General features: G+C 45.5%; 1 protein-coding gene across 1 annotated transcript; it reads left to right on the forward strand.

Annotated features, from left to right (window-relative positions):
• Nucleotides 1-49: 49 nt before the first annotated feature.
• ALDH6A1 (aldehyde dehydrogenase 6 family member A1) lies at nt 50-12940 on the forward strand. Its single transcript, XM_082317577.1, has 12 exons — nt 50-131; nt 380-445; nt 2879-2953; nt 4348-4509; nt 5097-5175; nt 5740-6042; nt 6749-6870; nt 7120-7309; nt 7991-8172; nt 10308-10487; nt 10687-10785; nt 11235-12940. The coding sequence occupies exons 1-12, from the start codon at nt 66-68 to the stop codon at nt 11337-11339; spliced, it is 1629 nt and encodes a 542-aa protein (XP_082173703.1). The 5' UTR covers nt 50-65; the 3' UTR covers nt 11340-12940.
• The last annotated feature ends 259 nt before the right edge of the window (nt 12941-13199 follow it).

The raw sequence follows: 13199 nt of genomic DNA on the forward strand, positions 1-13199 counted from the left end.
TGGGGCGCGCGGGGGCGGGGCGGGGGGCGCCGTCGGGGGCCGCGGTGCAGCGACCCTCGGCCGGGATGGCGGCGGCAGCGGCGGCGGTGGCGCGCGGCGCCTGGGGCGGGCGGCGGCGCGTGGCGCTGAGGGTGAGGCGGCGGCCCCCGGCCCCGCGGCGGCTCCCGCGGCTCGGGGGGGGCCGCGGCGCGGGCGGCCGAGGGGGTCGCGGCCCACCCGGCCCCGGGGCCCCCTGGGTGGGGCGGTCCGGAGCGGGGAGTAGCCGACGGCGCCGCGGCGGCGGTGGGTGGGTGGGCGCTAGGCGGACCCGCGGCGGGGGGTCGGGGGCGGTCGGGAGCCCTGAGGAACCGGGCCGCTCTGTGCTTCCCCTCCCGTCCAGCTGCCGCGGAGAGCCGGTGCCCCCTGGATCGCCTCAGCCGCCGCCTCCTTCTCCTCCTCCTCGGTGGTGAGTGCCCGTCCCGCGGAGCGGAGCCGGCGGGCGGGGGGAGCCGCGGGGCCGGGAGGGCGGCCCCGCCGGGGCTGAGGGGAGGCGGCGGGCGGGGGGAGGGCGCGGGAGGGCCCCGGGCGCCGCCGCCGCCCTCGGGAGCCGGCCGGGGGCTGCCCGCGGCGCTGCTCTTGTAGGGTGGTTTCTGCCAGCGCAGCTCCGCTCCCCTCCCGGCGGCTCCGGGCTGGTATTTCTGCGGCAGACGTTTGGGACGGCCCGTGCGCGGGGGGCAGCCGTGCTCTGCGGGAGGGGAGGAGGAGAGGGCCGGCGTCGGGTCTGGTGGAGCCCGGAGCTCCGGAGCGGCCGCCGGGGCAGCCCCCCGCGCCGCCGCTTGCAGCGAGCCCGGCCGGCCCCGGCAGGTGCACCTAAGGGCGCTTCAGTTAGTCGCGTCCCGGTTCGTGTGCTCCGTGTTCCTTCAGTAGCACGCACTGTGCCACATAGACACCGGCCTTTTTTTTTTTTTCGATTTTTAGATTTCTTTTACCGTGTGTAATACTTCTTCAATAAGATCAGCAAAAATGAATATAGAATAGATGACTAATGCTAATGTGTGGAAAAAGATTGTTTCAAGCTGTGTGGACTGGCCTCATACCATCTATTTATGGCAGAGAGAGGATCTGGCTTCCTTTGGGCAGTGTCGAACAAAACTGTCAGAGTGCCTTTTTTCTTCCGGTGTCCGTGGCTGTACGCTTTCCAAGTTCTGAACAGCTAAATCATGATTCTCCGAATAGTCTGCTTTACTACAGTCCTTGTTCCCACAGCAGGCTCATTCTCTACAGAAAAAAGGTGGTGATCTTATAGAAAAAGTGCAATCAATCTTAATTCAGCATTTCCTGGCTTGCTTAAAATATTTTTTCTTTGTATGTGCAATTTTCTAGATATCCCCTTTAAGCAATTTGAAAAAACATAAATTCCATTGCACTGAAGTTCCACGTGGGTCATAAAGCACTGGAGCTTGTAGGTCCGCTGCAGATACGTGGCACTTGGGCTAATGGAGCGACTGATAGCAGTAGGAGTCTGTCATTCTTTAGACCAGCACTAGAAGACCTTTTCTGACAGCCAGGAGACTCAGTCAAGGGACTCAGATTTCCTGTGCTTCCTTCCAGGTTCTAGAGGGGATTGTGTTTTCGTAGGCACAGACTTCTGCCTCTCTTTCCCAAGTGTAATTCCAGCTACATAGTCATCTGCAGCTTTTTATTTTTGATTCACTCCTGGTGTTACCTCCCAAATCACTAGGTCTTGCTTATCCATTAACAGTCTTACTTTACACTTCTCATCCTAGCTTTCTCATCTCTAAGCTTTCTCAGCTTGTCCCAACTCTCATTGCTGTTCACTTTTTTCACTCTTATCCACTTTTCACTGTCATTACTTGTCCAGCCAACACCATTTATATTCCTGAGTCTTACTCTGATCTCATTCCCTTCATTACACCTTTAGCATCCCAATCCTCGTTTCCCTCTCATCATTCCACACCCTAATTTCTTCACAGAGTTCCCTGATATATTTGGGTTTATATCCCATTTCTGTTGATCTGTCCCATTTCTGTTCTTCACACAGCAGATCCATTTCCCGTTCCTCTTATCTGTTGTCCCCAAGCCACTGTTTTGTGGCATGATTAACTGGCTCTTGCTTTCTCCTAGTTCTCTCCTTACCTCCCGATATCAGCTCCTAGGTTATAGTTTCTTAATTTATACAGTCCCAATCTGTTTTCCTGCATGATACAGTTTTGTTGCCTATCCAGTGCTAGTTGTAGCTTCTACCTCTGCTTTTCCTTCTGCCCTACGTTTACCTGAACTCCTTATGCCAAACTTTCCTTTTCTCTCCTCTGCATCTGAGTTGGAAAGTTCTGTTTTCTCTGCTGCCTGCCAGGACAGTCACTGTGAACTCAGCAGATGCAGGTTCCAAGTGGGGAGCAGGGAAAGTCCAATTTTCTGCCTGTAGCTATAAGCTGGAGAGATGAACCTACTTAGTGGCTTGATGGGAAAGAAACACATAGTACAGCGTGCACTGGGTACGTGGAATTCACAAGGTGGATTACTAACTTTTTTCTGAACATTTATGAATTGTGGTTTTTCAGTTTTCTAACTTAGTAAACATTGGGTGATTAAGTAGATTGAAATAGTTTTGCACATAAGCGTAGCAATGTATTTTTTCTATAACTGCTTTGAGAAGGAATTTTGGCCATTTTGGTGTAAAGTGAGAGAAAAATGGGGCAGAGAGCATGAAAAATTTCAGCCTAAGCAGTTAGCTGGGTCTTGCTGTAAATACTGGATCTAGACTCTCTCGTGGGCAGCATAGCGGTAAATTATGAAGGCTTTCCTGTAATAAGGCACACTGGTATTTAGACACTTTGAGACAAAGGTCACTCACCGTCCGGTGTTTTGTCCTCCACAGCCAACAACCAAACTCTTCATTGATGGGAAGTTTGTTGAGTCCAAAACTACTGAATGGATTGATATCCACAATCCGGTAAGTGACATAGTCTCAGCTTATATATTAGCAATCACTGTGCAACAAGGGTCTGTGCCTCTGTTCAAGCATCTGGCAAAAGGGGAAAGTACATACATTTCTTGAGAAAGGTTTAGGCTTGGAGCTTAAGATGGATTTAGCACTGTGTAATTGCTTCTCAATTTCCTTTTCACATGAAATGTCAGTCTTAGGAAAGTGATGACCTCCTTTATGTCCCCTGTGTAGTAAAACCCTGATCTCCGGAAAGGAAGCTTAAACTCCACGTAGATTTTTTTTGCTCATAGAAAGCCTCTGTGATCAGTATGTCTAATTTCTGAAGGGTTTCTGTCACCCTGTATGTGAAATCAACCAGGGGTGATTTGATGACAGCTGAATGTGGAGTCCTGATAGAGACTGATTTCACTCTCAGACCAAGGTAACAAAACCCTGACAGCTGAAGCTCCTCTCCTTTCAGAGAGCTTCTATCTGTGAGCCACAGTATTCACAGTGAATTTAGAGGTTGGATGCTATGCAGTGCAAAATAATCTTAGATTAGTAGCACTTGTACTTCTCTGAATCCTCCTCCAAAGACAAATGGAAATGAGGTTGCACTCGGAATTCTGACCCTTCTGGCTCCCCCAGTACGCATTTGGACAGCAGTTTCTAAAACTTTTCTCTGTAAAGCCCTATTTTGATTTGCTTTGTGGAAGCGATCAGAGCAGCGAACCGTGTTTCTGAAGTTCATTTGGTCCCTATGGGGTGACCAATGTTTGTGTTTCATTTACTTTCTCTTGTTTTGAGTAGTTTCTCTTTTAGTGATGTACCTGATGTTTTTGTCATGTCAAAGCAGACTTAATTTTTAAGAGTGCATTAGAAGAAGGTTAAACTGGCAAAGAAAAGCTTTTAAAGTTAATATACTGTAGAACTAAGGTTGCTTGTAAAAATCTTACTTTGGCCTAGTAGTCTAGGTAAACTAACATCAGTGCCAATTGCAGAGTCATGTACTGATGTTTCCAAAGGAACCTTGCCTCATTTAATGCACAAGAGGGGCAGCAGATGGGCCAAGATGATGCAGAGGGAAGAGACCAGAGTCCACAGAAACCTTTGCCTTATGCTCACTAGAAGTTTCAAGATAGACAAGTCACTTCAACTCCCACTTGGAAATCAGCACTGTACTTGCAGCTTTCTGGGTGCCTAATTTGAGATGTGTAGAGTGCAGGTTTTCAGAACTATTCTAGTTGTAGCCCAGGCCTTTTGTGTGCACAAAGGAAGGAGTCTCTTTTGTGCTCTCCCCTCAGAAGTACAGCTTCTTGTAGAACAAAGATATGAGGTGTGTGGTGTGAAAGGACCATTGAGTGGTCGGCAGGGGCAGATGGAAAAAGTTGAGTTTTGATGCAGTTTGTTTTTTCCTTCAGGCCACAAATGAAGTGGTTGGCCGTGTACCAAAAGCCACGGCCAGTGAGATGGAAGCAGCTGTGGCTTCTTGCAAAAAGGCTTTTTGGAACTGGTCAGAAACATCTGTTTTGAGTCGCCAGCAAATCTTCCTGCGTTATCAACAACTCATCAAAGACAATCTGGTGAGACACCACGGCTTTGTGTGATGGCTGTTGCTGAATGCGTTGCCGTTGACTTTAGGAATTAAACCTGAGACTCAGGGTTTACAGAGTTCTTGATGAGGCGTTGTTGCCATGATTGAGGAGCCAACTGAGACACTGTCATTAAGAGTTGTAGCAAAGCACTCTCCATCAAATGGGGACGGAGAGGCAGTGCTTCTTAGGCAATATTATTCTGCATTTGTCCCTTTACCAAAAGACCACAAGAGGAACTTTCAGCCTTGATGGAGAACTTGCCAGTTGATAAAGACAAGTGGGAGAAGTATGTTACTATGTCTTTGGATTTCTGATTGCGTTTTTGGTGTGTCTGTGGTGTGACACTTGAAAGCTGTAGAGTACAAGCCAACCCACAGTTGTTTTTTTCTAAAATGTCACCTGTGTGGCTTATCGGCTTGTCTACAAGGAGCAAATCAGTCAGTGTAGGCTTTTCCAGGTTCTGCTCAGTCCGTTCATTGTGATGTTCAACTCTGTTAAACAGTGTTAGCCCTGCACCCTATTTCATGGGCAGGCACTTTTCTAACGTTCATAAACTTCATGTTTTCCATTTCCAGAAAGAAATTTCAAAACTCATCACCTTTGAGCAAGGGAAGACCCTGGCTGATGCTGAGGGAGATGTGTTCCGAGGCCTCCGTAAGCTGCTGGCTCCTCCTGTTAAAAAAGGGGCTTTGAGAACCCATAGGAAGGGAGGAGGTCTCCTGAGCAACTGATTGCTCTGGGAGTCTGCACATGTAGCTCCCTTCGTAGCCTCCTGCTGAAAGAAAAGGGGCAATGGTAACTCTAACCTGAAAAGTTCCCTTAGACAGAGTTTCCTTAAATCACTTCCAAGTTGTTAGATCTTTCCTTTTCCTAGGTGTGACTACAAATTGCTGTAAAGGGATAAGAACTTCTCGCTTGTGCTCAGATGTCTAAGGCTGAGCCCCAGGTGGTACAATAATACTCTACCTGTGCATCTTCAACTGGGGCTCTTGTGTCTGTGCTCCTATTGTAATGACATATAATGCACTCAAGAGGGAATCCATTCACAATGAGCTCACGGTGCGTGGCAGAGCAAAGGGATTTTCTGGAGCACAATGAGTTTTAATTTGTGGGAAAAGAGGCTGGAAGAAAGACGTGGGTCAAAGCAGTGGTGAGAAGGGAGTTCGGGGACTAATTGTTAACAGATCATCCAGTGGCGTATTGCCCTTTCTGCTGCAGAGGTGGTTGAACACGCTTGCAGTGTGACATCCCTCATACTGGGAGAGACCATGCCCTCCATCACTAAAGACATGGACACTCATACCTACCGTCTGCCTCTGGGCGTGTGTGCTGGAATCGCACCGTTCAATTTCCCAGCCATGATTCCTCTTTGGATGTTCCCCATGGCTATGGTTTGTGGAAACACCTTCTTGATGAAACCATCTGAGCGTGTACCAGGAGCACTCATGTTCCTCGCCAAGCTGTTTCAGGATGCTGGTGCCCCCGATGGGACCCTGAATATCATCCATGGACAACATGAAGGTAATAATAGCTCTTCTTGAGAGATGGCCGGAGTGTGCAAGTGTTGTGGTGTATGTTCAGTAGAGGCACCGTTCGGAGAGTCTGATACTGCGGCTGTTAGATAGGTTTGGACAGATGCTTCAGCCCTCTTGATGGAGGTGAAGGGAGGTGGCTGGGAGGTTCTCTGCCATCTTGCACCAAATCTTTCAAGAGTTGTGGTGGACAAAATTTTGGGGGCTGGGGTCAGAGTGCCCAAGGCATGTAAGTGCTCACATTCTATTTAGCAACCTAAGCTCCAACTGAAATAAGTAGATAAATCATCTTGGTTTCCCAAGGAAGCCTAAACAAGAATTAAATGCCTCACTGAATATGCAGTAGATGCCAATATTCTAGCTCTTAACAGGATATTTTTTACAGCATACAAGTAGCTTCAGAACATGAGGGTACAAATAGACAACAGTAGCTTCGGCATTGTTCAGGCACCTCGGGAGAAGCCCAAAGCGTGAAGAGATGGCAGAAAGCCAGGTGTATGAGGACAGGGGCAGGAGTACACGTGCTGAGAAATTAGTGGGGAGATGCATAGGCAGGCAGTGGGGGAACTCGGATGTAGGAAACACAAGCAAGAATTTCGATAAGATGAAAGATAAATAGATTTAGCACTGTGGGGATGGGAACAGAGGGAAGCATTTGTGCACCACAGTTATAATGTATTCTTTCCTGTTTGAAGCTGTGAATTTCATTTGTGACCATCCGGATATCAGAGCAATCAGCTTTGTGGGATCTAATCAGGCTGGCGAGTACATCTATGAGAGAGGATCCCGGAATGGCAAGAGAGTCCAGGCCAACATGGTAATGCCTCTGAATGCAGTACGCTTCAGCACATAGACTGCCTCTGTCTCCTGTGAATGTTAAGAGAGACCACGCCACCCAGCAGCAGAAGCTGCCTTTGCTACCGATAGCTAAGTGATGGGGCTGCCCTTCTTGCCAGCCTGTTGGTAGCAGAGTCATAGCTACTATATGAAGATATTGTCAGAGAGCTAGAGAAGAAGTGGGTTGGGGTGGTTAATAGTGGGAGACTGTGTATGTGTTATATTTCAGGGAGCCAAGAACCATGGTGTGGTGATGCCTGATGCCAATAAAGAGAACACCTTGAACCAGCTGGTTGGGGCTGCTTTTGGAGCAGCTGGCCAACGCTGCATGGCCCTGTCTACAGCAATTCTAGTGGGAGAAGCTCAGAAATGGCTGCCAGAGCTTGTGGACAGAGCGAAAAATCTACGTGTAAATGCAGGTACAGACTGTGATAATTTCTGACGAGGTACTTCACTTCTGTACAACTGTAGCTTTTTAGGTCGGTGTATCGGTGTGTCCCTTGGAGCTACTGGCACCATAGGTTTGATGTGTAGGGGTAGGATCTAGCAGATTGTCTGGATTGGGAAACACAGCCCCAGACTTGGAGTTAGGAATATGTAGGAAGGCTTGGCAGTATGACTGTGATGCAAGGTTTACAGGATCAGTCTTGCTTTAACTGGAACTTTGAAGTTATGTCCCATGTTTAACTCAAACCTACCATTTATATAGCAACCTCAGAGATTCTTCCAATTTGTAGTAAGCATGCAATAAAAAGGAAAAATGGAAACAAGTACTTTGGAAAAACTAGACTGTTATTAATTCCAGGAGAATTATCTTTTGTTTATGTTCAATAAAGTCCTGCAAAGGGGAAAAGTTTCCTTTCTGAGAAGAATCTGTTGTTAAAATTTGGCTTCCCGGTGATCTCAAATTATGCTTATGCTTACGACTTCTCTTATTTGTTGATGATGAGAGTTGCAGGCTATTACTCCTGTTCATTAATGTTCTGTGTCTCAGAGACATCAGGATTTTCAGATTTTTCCTGCCAGTGTCATTATCTCCATGATGCCTGCGAAGAGGAAGCTGTCAGGGTTAAAAACTTGGTGTCTCTGCCTCTTCACAGGAGACCAGCCTGGAGCAGATCTAGGGCCTCTAATCAGCCCCCAAGCTAAGGAACGGGTTTGCCATCTGATTGAGAAAGGAGTAAAAGAAGGTGCCAGCCTTCTTCTGGATGGACGCAATATCAAAGTGAAGGGCTATGAAAATGGCAATTTTGTTGGGCCCACGATCCTTGCCAATGTCAAGGTAAGATGACCAAAACCAGTGCTTGATAGTATATATTGCAGGGTCAACTGAAAAATGGGTTACCCAAATCCGTCAGTAATCAATAATCACCAGGTAGAAAGCCTATAAATGGCTCAGCCTTCCCTTGCACAATTCCAGCGAAGTGCTCATTGTAATGCTGTTGTGGAGGCGAGAAAAGAATTTGCAGTAGTGCAGCATACTCTGAATGAGGTTAATGATCTTAACTTGAATGGATTGCAGCCAATTAAAAGAAGATATGGGCAGTTTGTACTGAGTTAAAGTAAATGTCCATTGAGTGTAGTGTACTGTCTGTAGTAATGGCCAGCAGCAGATGCCTAAGGAAGAGTGTGATGAACAGCCAGGCTTGCAATTTTCCTTCCTCCGTAATACGTTCCTGCAGTTTGCAATTTAAGGACTTGCAGAAACAAAAGTTATATTTGTGGAAATCTTCACGAGAATGATATTCACAGTTGAATATATTCACAACTTCGTTGAGTCAGCCTTTCAATATAGTGCATGGTGTGCAACAGGTGGACACTACTGTGGGGGAATATTCTTTACCAGGTACACATCCATGTGAGTTTTCATATCTAAATTTATTCTTTTATGTTTATGCAATTAGCTGGTATGATTTCCGTAATATTCAAGTATTCAGTTCCTCGTGGGCCTTTTGGTGAGTGATTCCATGGTAGCAAACCAATCTTGATAATTCTGGTATTGTACTTTATTCTTGGGATTTTATTGATTTTATGCTATTATATAATTCAGGCTTTTAATCTATGTCAGAACTTTCTTGCCTTATTTTCATTAAACATCTTAAAATACTTCACTTTCCTGTGATGTGTCATAAATATTGTTAGGTATTCAAAAGTAAAAGTTTCACTGAGATTTTGTGATTCTTAGTTTTCTTATACAGTGGTTAATAATATGATAAGCCACGGAGAACTTACAACTTGTCAAATTAATCATAGAATCATAGAATGCTTTGGGATGGAAGGGACCTTTAAAGGTCATCTAGTCCATCCCCCCTGCAGTTGGCAGGGACATCTACAACTAGATCAGGTTGCTCAGAGCCCCATCCAGCCTGGCCTTGAATGTTTCCAAGGACGGGGCATCTACCACCTCCCTGGGCAACCTGTTCCAGTGTTTCACTACCCTCATTGTAAAAAATTTCTTCCTTATATCCAGTCTGAATCTACCCTCTTTTAGTTTAAAACCATCACCCCTTGTCTTATCACTACTGGCCCTGCTAAAAAGTCTGTCCCCATCTTTCTTATAAGCCCCCTTTAAGTACTGAAAGGCCACAATCAGGTCTCCCCGCAGCCTTCTCTTCTCCAGGCTGAACAACCCCAGCTCTCTCAGCCTTTCCTCATAGCAGAGGTGCTCCATCCCTCTGATCATTTTTGTGGCCTCCTCTGGACCCGCTCCAACAGGTCCATGTCCTTCCTGTGCTGAGGACCCCAGAGGTGGAAGCAGTACTCCAGGTGGCGTCTCACCAGAGCAGAGTAGAATTAATGTTTTGTGGTTTGCTGTATTAGCTATTAGTGATTAAAGTACTCTCCAACTGGTGTTTTTGTATTTGTCAGATGTTGCTAATTATCAGACATAAATCCTGGACACTGAGTTGAAAAGGATAGCAGGTTCTAGTCACTTTGTCAACCAGAACTGAAGTAACCTATCCTGAATTAATTCCGGTCTTAATCAGCCTTGGTCAGAGCAGACCTGTAAGTGAGGTTAGGCAGGCAGTGAAAGCAGAAATCACTCTGGAGATGAAACGTGATACCCTCTTTAGTGGACTAGATAGATGGCAGGGCATGGGAAATGGTGAAAAAGGCAAGGAGGACTGAAGGATGGGCTGTGGCAGTGCAGTACGATGGGTGATCCTAGGAATATCCTGAGCATAGCAACATTCAAGAAGCAGTTGGACAACACCCTCAGACATATGGTATGATTTTGGGGTTTGTCCTACGCAGGGACAGGAGTTGGACTCGATGATCCTTGGGGGTCCCTTCCAACTCAGGATATTCTATGGTTTTATATGTGTTTATTATATCCTATTTACTAGGATATTTGTATTATATCCTGTTTATTATATCCTATGTACAAGCTGCTTTTTCTGCTGTTTGTCTTGGCAGCCAAACATGACTTGCTACAAGGAGGAGATCTTTGGACCCGTCTTAGTGGTCCTGGAAGCGGACACTTTGGATGATGCCATTAAGATGGTGAACAATAACCCCTATGGAAATGGAACTGCAATCTTCACCACCAATGGAGCCACGGCTCGGAAATATTCTCACTTAGTAGATGTGGGGCAGGTATGTTCAAGCTAGAATTGTTGCTACCAGTACTCACCATTTTCAGTGGGTAGCCATCCGGCTGTAGTGACTAATCACTGACGACTCAGCCAACAGTACCCAGCCTCAGATTTAAGGAAACAAAATGCGGTAGCTTTTGGAGAGTGCTCTGCAATCTGCTACTTCTTGTGATTAACGTGGCAGCTTTCCTTTGGTTTAGGTGGGTGTCAACGTTCCAATCCCAGTACCTCTGCCCATGTTCTCTTTCACCGGCTCTCGTGCCTCTTTCAGAGGAGACACCAATTTCTATGGCAAGCAGGTAACTTACTGATTCAGAGTACTCTATTGGGTTGAATTGTGATAAATCACATTATAAATGGCAATGGGGAGATGGTCGTCAGACCTCATTAGTAAGGAGACTTTGAAGCCGTCTCAACCAGGAAACTGAAGACCAGCCAGTGATCACAGCCACCGTAATGCATGTTACAATAGCCAATTCCCGTTTTGATTTTTTTTCTTAAATATAAAAAAGCAAGTCTTTTTTTAGGAGATTTGAGAAGGAAGCAAGAATTAAGTAGCAAGCTTTCTCACAGAACCAGAATCTTTGGGGAACTGGTAAAAGGAACGGGCTGACAGGAATTGTTCCCACAGAGGAAAACTCAACGCTCTGTAGATAAAGCAAAAACCGTTTGATGATACACCACTAGTGCAGACCTGAAGGATTCATAAGGCCAAACATCTGATCCTTGTGTCTCTCCTTTCCTCCAGGGAGTGCAGTTCTATACACAGCTGAAAACTATCATTTCTCAATGGAAGGAGGAAGATGCCACCGTTACCAAGCCTGCTGTGGTTATGCCAACTATGGGAAACTAAATCAGCCTTTACAGATGCTGTTCCTGGTGCCCTTCTCCTTCTATGCTGCACTTGCCAGCTTTGTCCTGACTACCGACATTTCCTTGGGAATGAATAGAAAGCTCCATTTTCTCAAGGACCTCTGTTTCTGTGCAGATCAGGCAGGCTCATGTAACGCACAGTCTGGGTTTTCTGTTGCTGTCAGTGCTTTTGGCTAGCTGAACTCAATTTTTTTTCCTACAACCTATCACAGAGGAAACAACCTTATCTAACTGAAAGAGCAGATAGTGAGATTGGTCTTAATTTGTGTTTCTTTCCAGACCCTCTGAACTTGAACATTACTCTGGTTTCCACTTCAATATCTTTAGCCTTAGTGACTCACTCCTGGCTACATCTTGTAGCAGTTTTCTTTACCTCTTTATCTTACATCTTAAGATTTTGAGTTCACCTTACTCAAAGATGAGTACTCATTTTGAGTGACATTACTGGGACACCTTGGGTGTCTCATAGAAGTGACTTTACATACAATGAAGACAGCAAATTTGGGAGTGGAAAATGTCAGTCTTTCATCTGTTGAGCAGTTTCCAAAACACTTGGGAAATAGCTTTCTAAGGATTTTTCAGGAAAGCATATTTGATTGCTTGTCTGAGGATGAAAGAAATTCCTATACGGTACAGTGACCTTCACTGTGCCTCTGACAGCTTGAAAACTTCTGTTCCTGTTGTGCACGTGGCTTGTATTCTCCAGCTTGCTGTCAATGCTGTTATACCTGAAAATTGTTTGGTGCCTTTATACTGTGCTGACAGATATGTGCCTACAGGTCCTGTAGCATAATGAAACTGTGGAAGCAGAAACGTAAGCATGTATATGTATCTTCACGTCACAGCATCATGTGGGTCTGGGTGGAAGGGAGAGTAAGTAAACAGGACGGTTGGAAGAAAAGAACACATTTTTTAATCACAAAGCAGCCAGGCCTGTTGGTTTCTTTTCCTGACTGTAGCTGTATTTCTTGTGTTGATTGATTGACTCCTTGTCACATTTGCTCAAACACAGTCACGTGCTCTAGGGGCTGCAGGTCCCATTACTAGAGAAGAATAAGACTTGGCATACTATACCCTGTTTTTAAGAATCTGTGCATTTGGAGCTGGAGAGCCTGTATTTTTATTCCTGGTTCCTGGAAGATGATGTAGCCATGAGGGATCTGCAGGGAACTCATTCAAGCACCCATGGAAAATAATATTATGCTAATGATCATAACCATTACTTGTTCTAATTAAACAACCTGAATGTGAACACTTTGTATCCTGCCTTCTGGTAAAGATGCCTTGTAACTGACAGATATGTATTAGTGCAATTGCTGTGCATTCACTAATGTTTGTATCTATCTTGTTTTTTTCCTCTGCTACACCCTAGAGGGAAATTCTCACCATGCAATTTGATTACGAATTAAAAACATGCTAATGCATTTCTGCAGAATATGACTGTTCCTTGGTAAGACATTATATAGGTGTGATGTTGACTTTATTCCCCTCTTTGCAGAGGCTGGCCTGTGACTCCCGTAACCCCTGTATACATCTTCCTTTTTACATTATTTCAAGGACCTCTGTACCAGTTTCCTCATACAGCATTTCAAGGAATGCCTTGTTTCTGTTTCCACATACACCTCATTTGATCACAAAAACTCTTTAAGTTTCACATAAATGACTTTATAATGGAAAATATATCTTCATCAAATTATAGCAACACATATATACAGAGTTCTAACCACTAGTCCAAATCCTAGTGCTTTGTACAGGGTCATCTGAGCTCCTGGCTTGGGAAAGAATAAAATGTTTACTTTAGGAAGGAGGAAAATAACTATATTTCAGATGGATTTCAAAT

This window comes from Platalea leucorodia (genome assembly GCF_965183815.1).
Source record: "Platalea leucorodia genome assembly, chromosome: 7".
Classification (NCBI taxonomy): Eukaryota; Metazoa; Chordata; class Aves; order Pelecaniformes; family Threskiornithidae; genus Platalea; species Platalea leucorodia.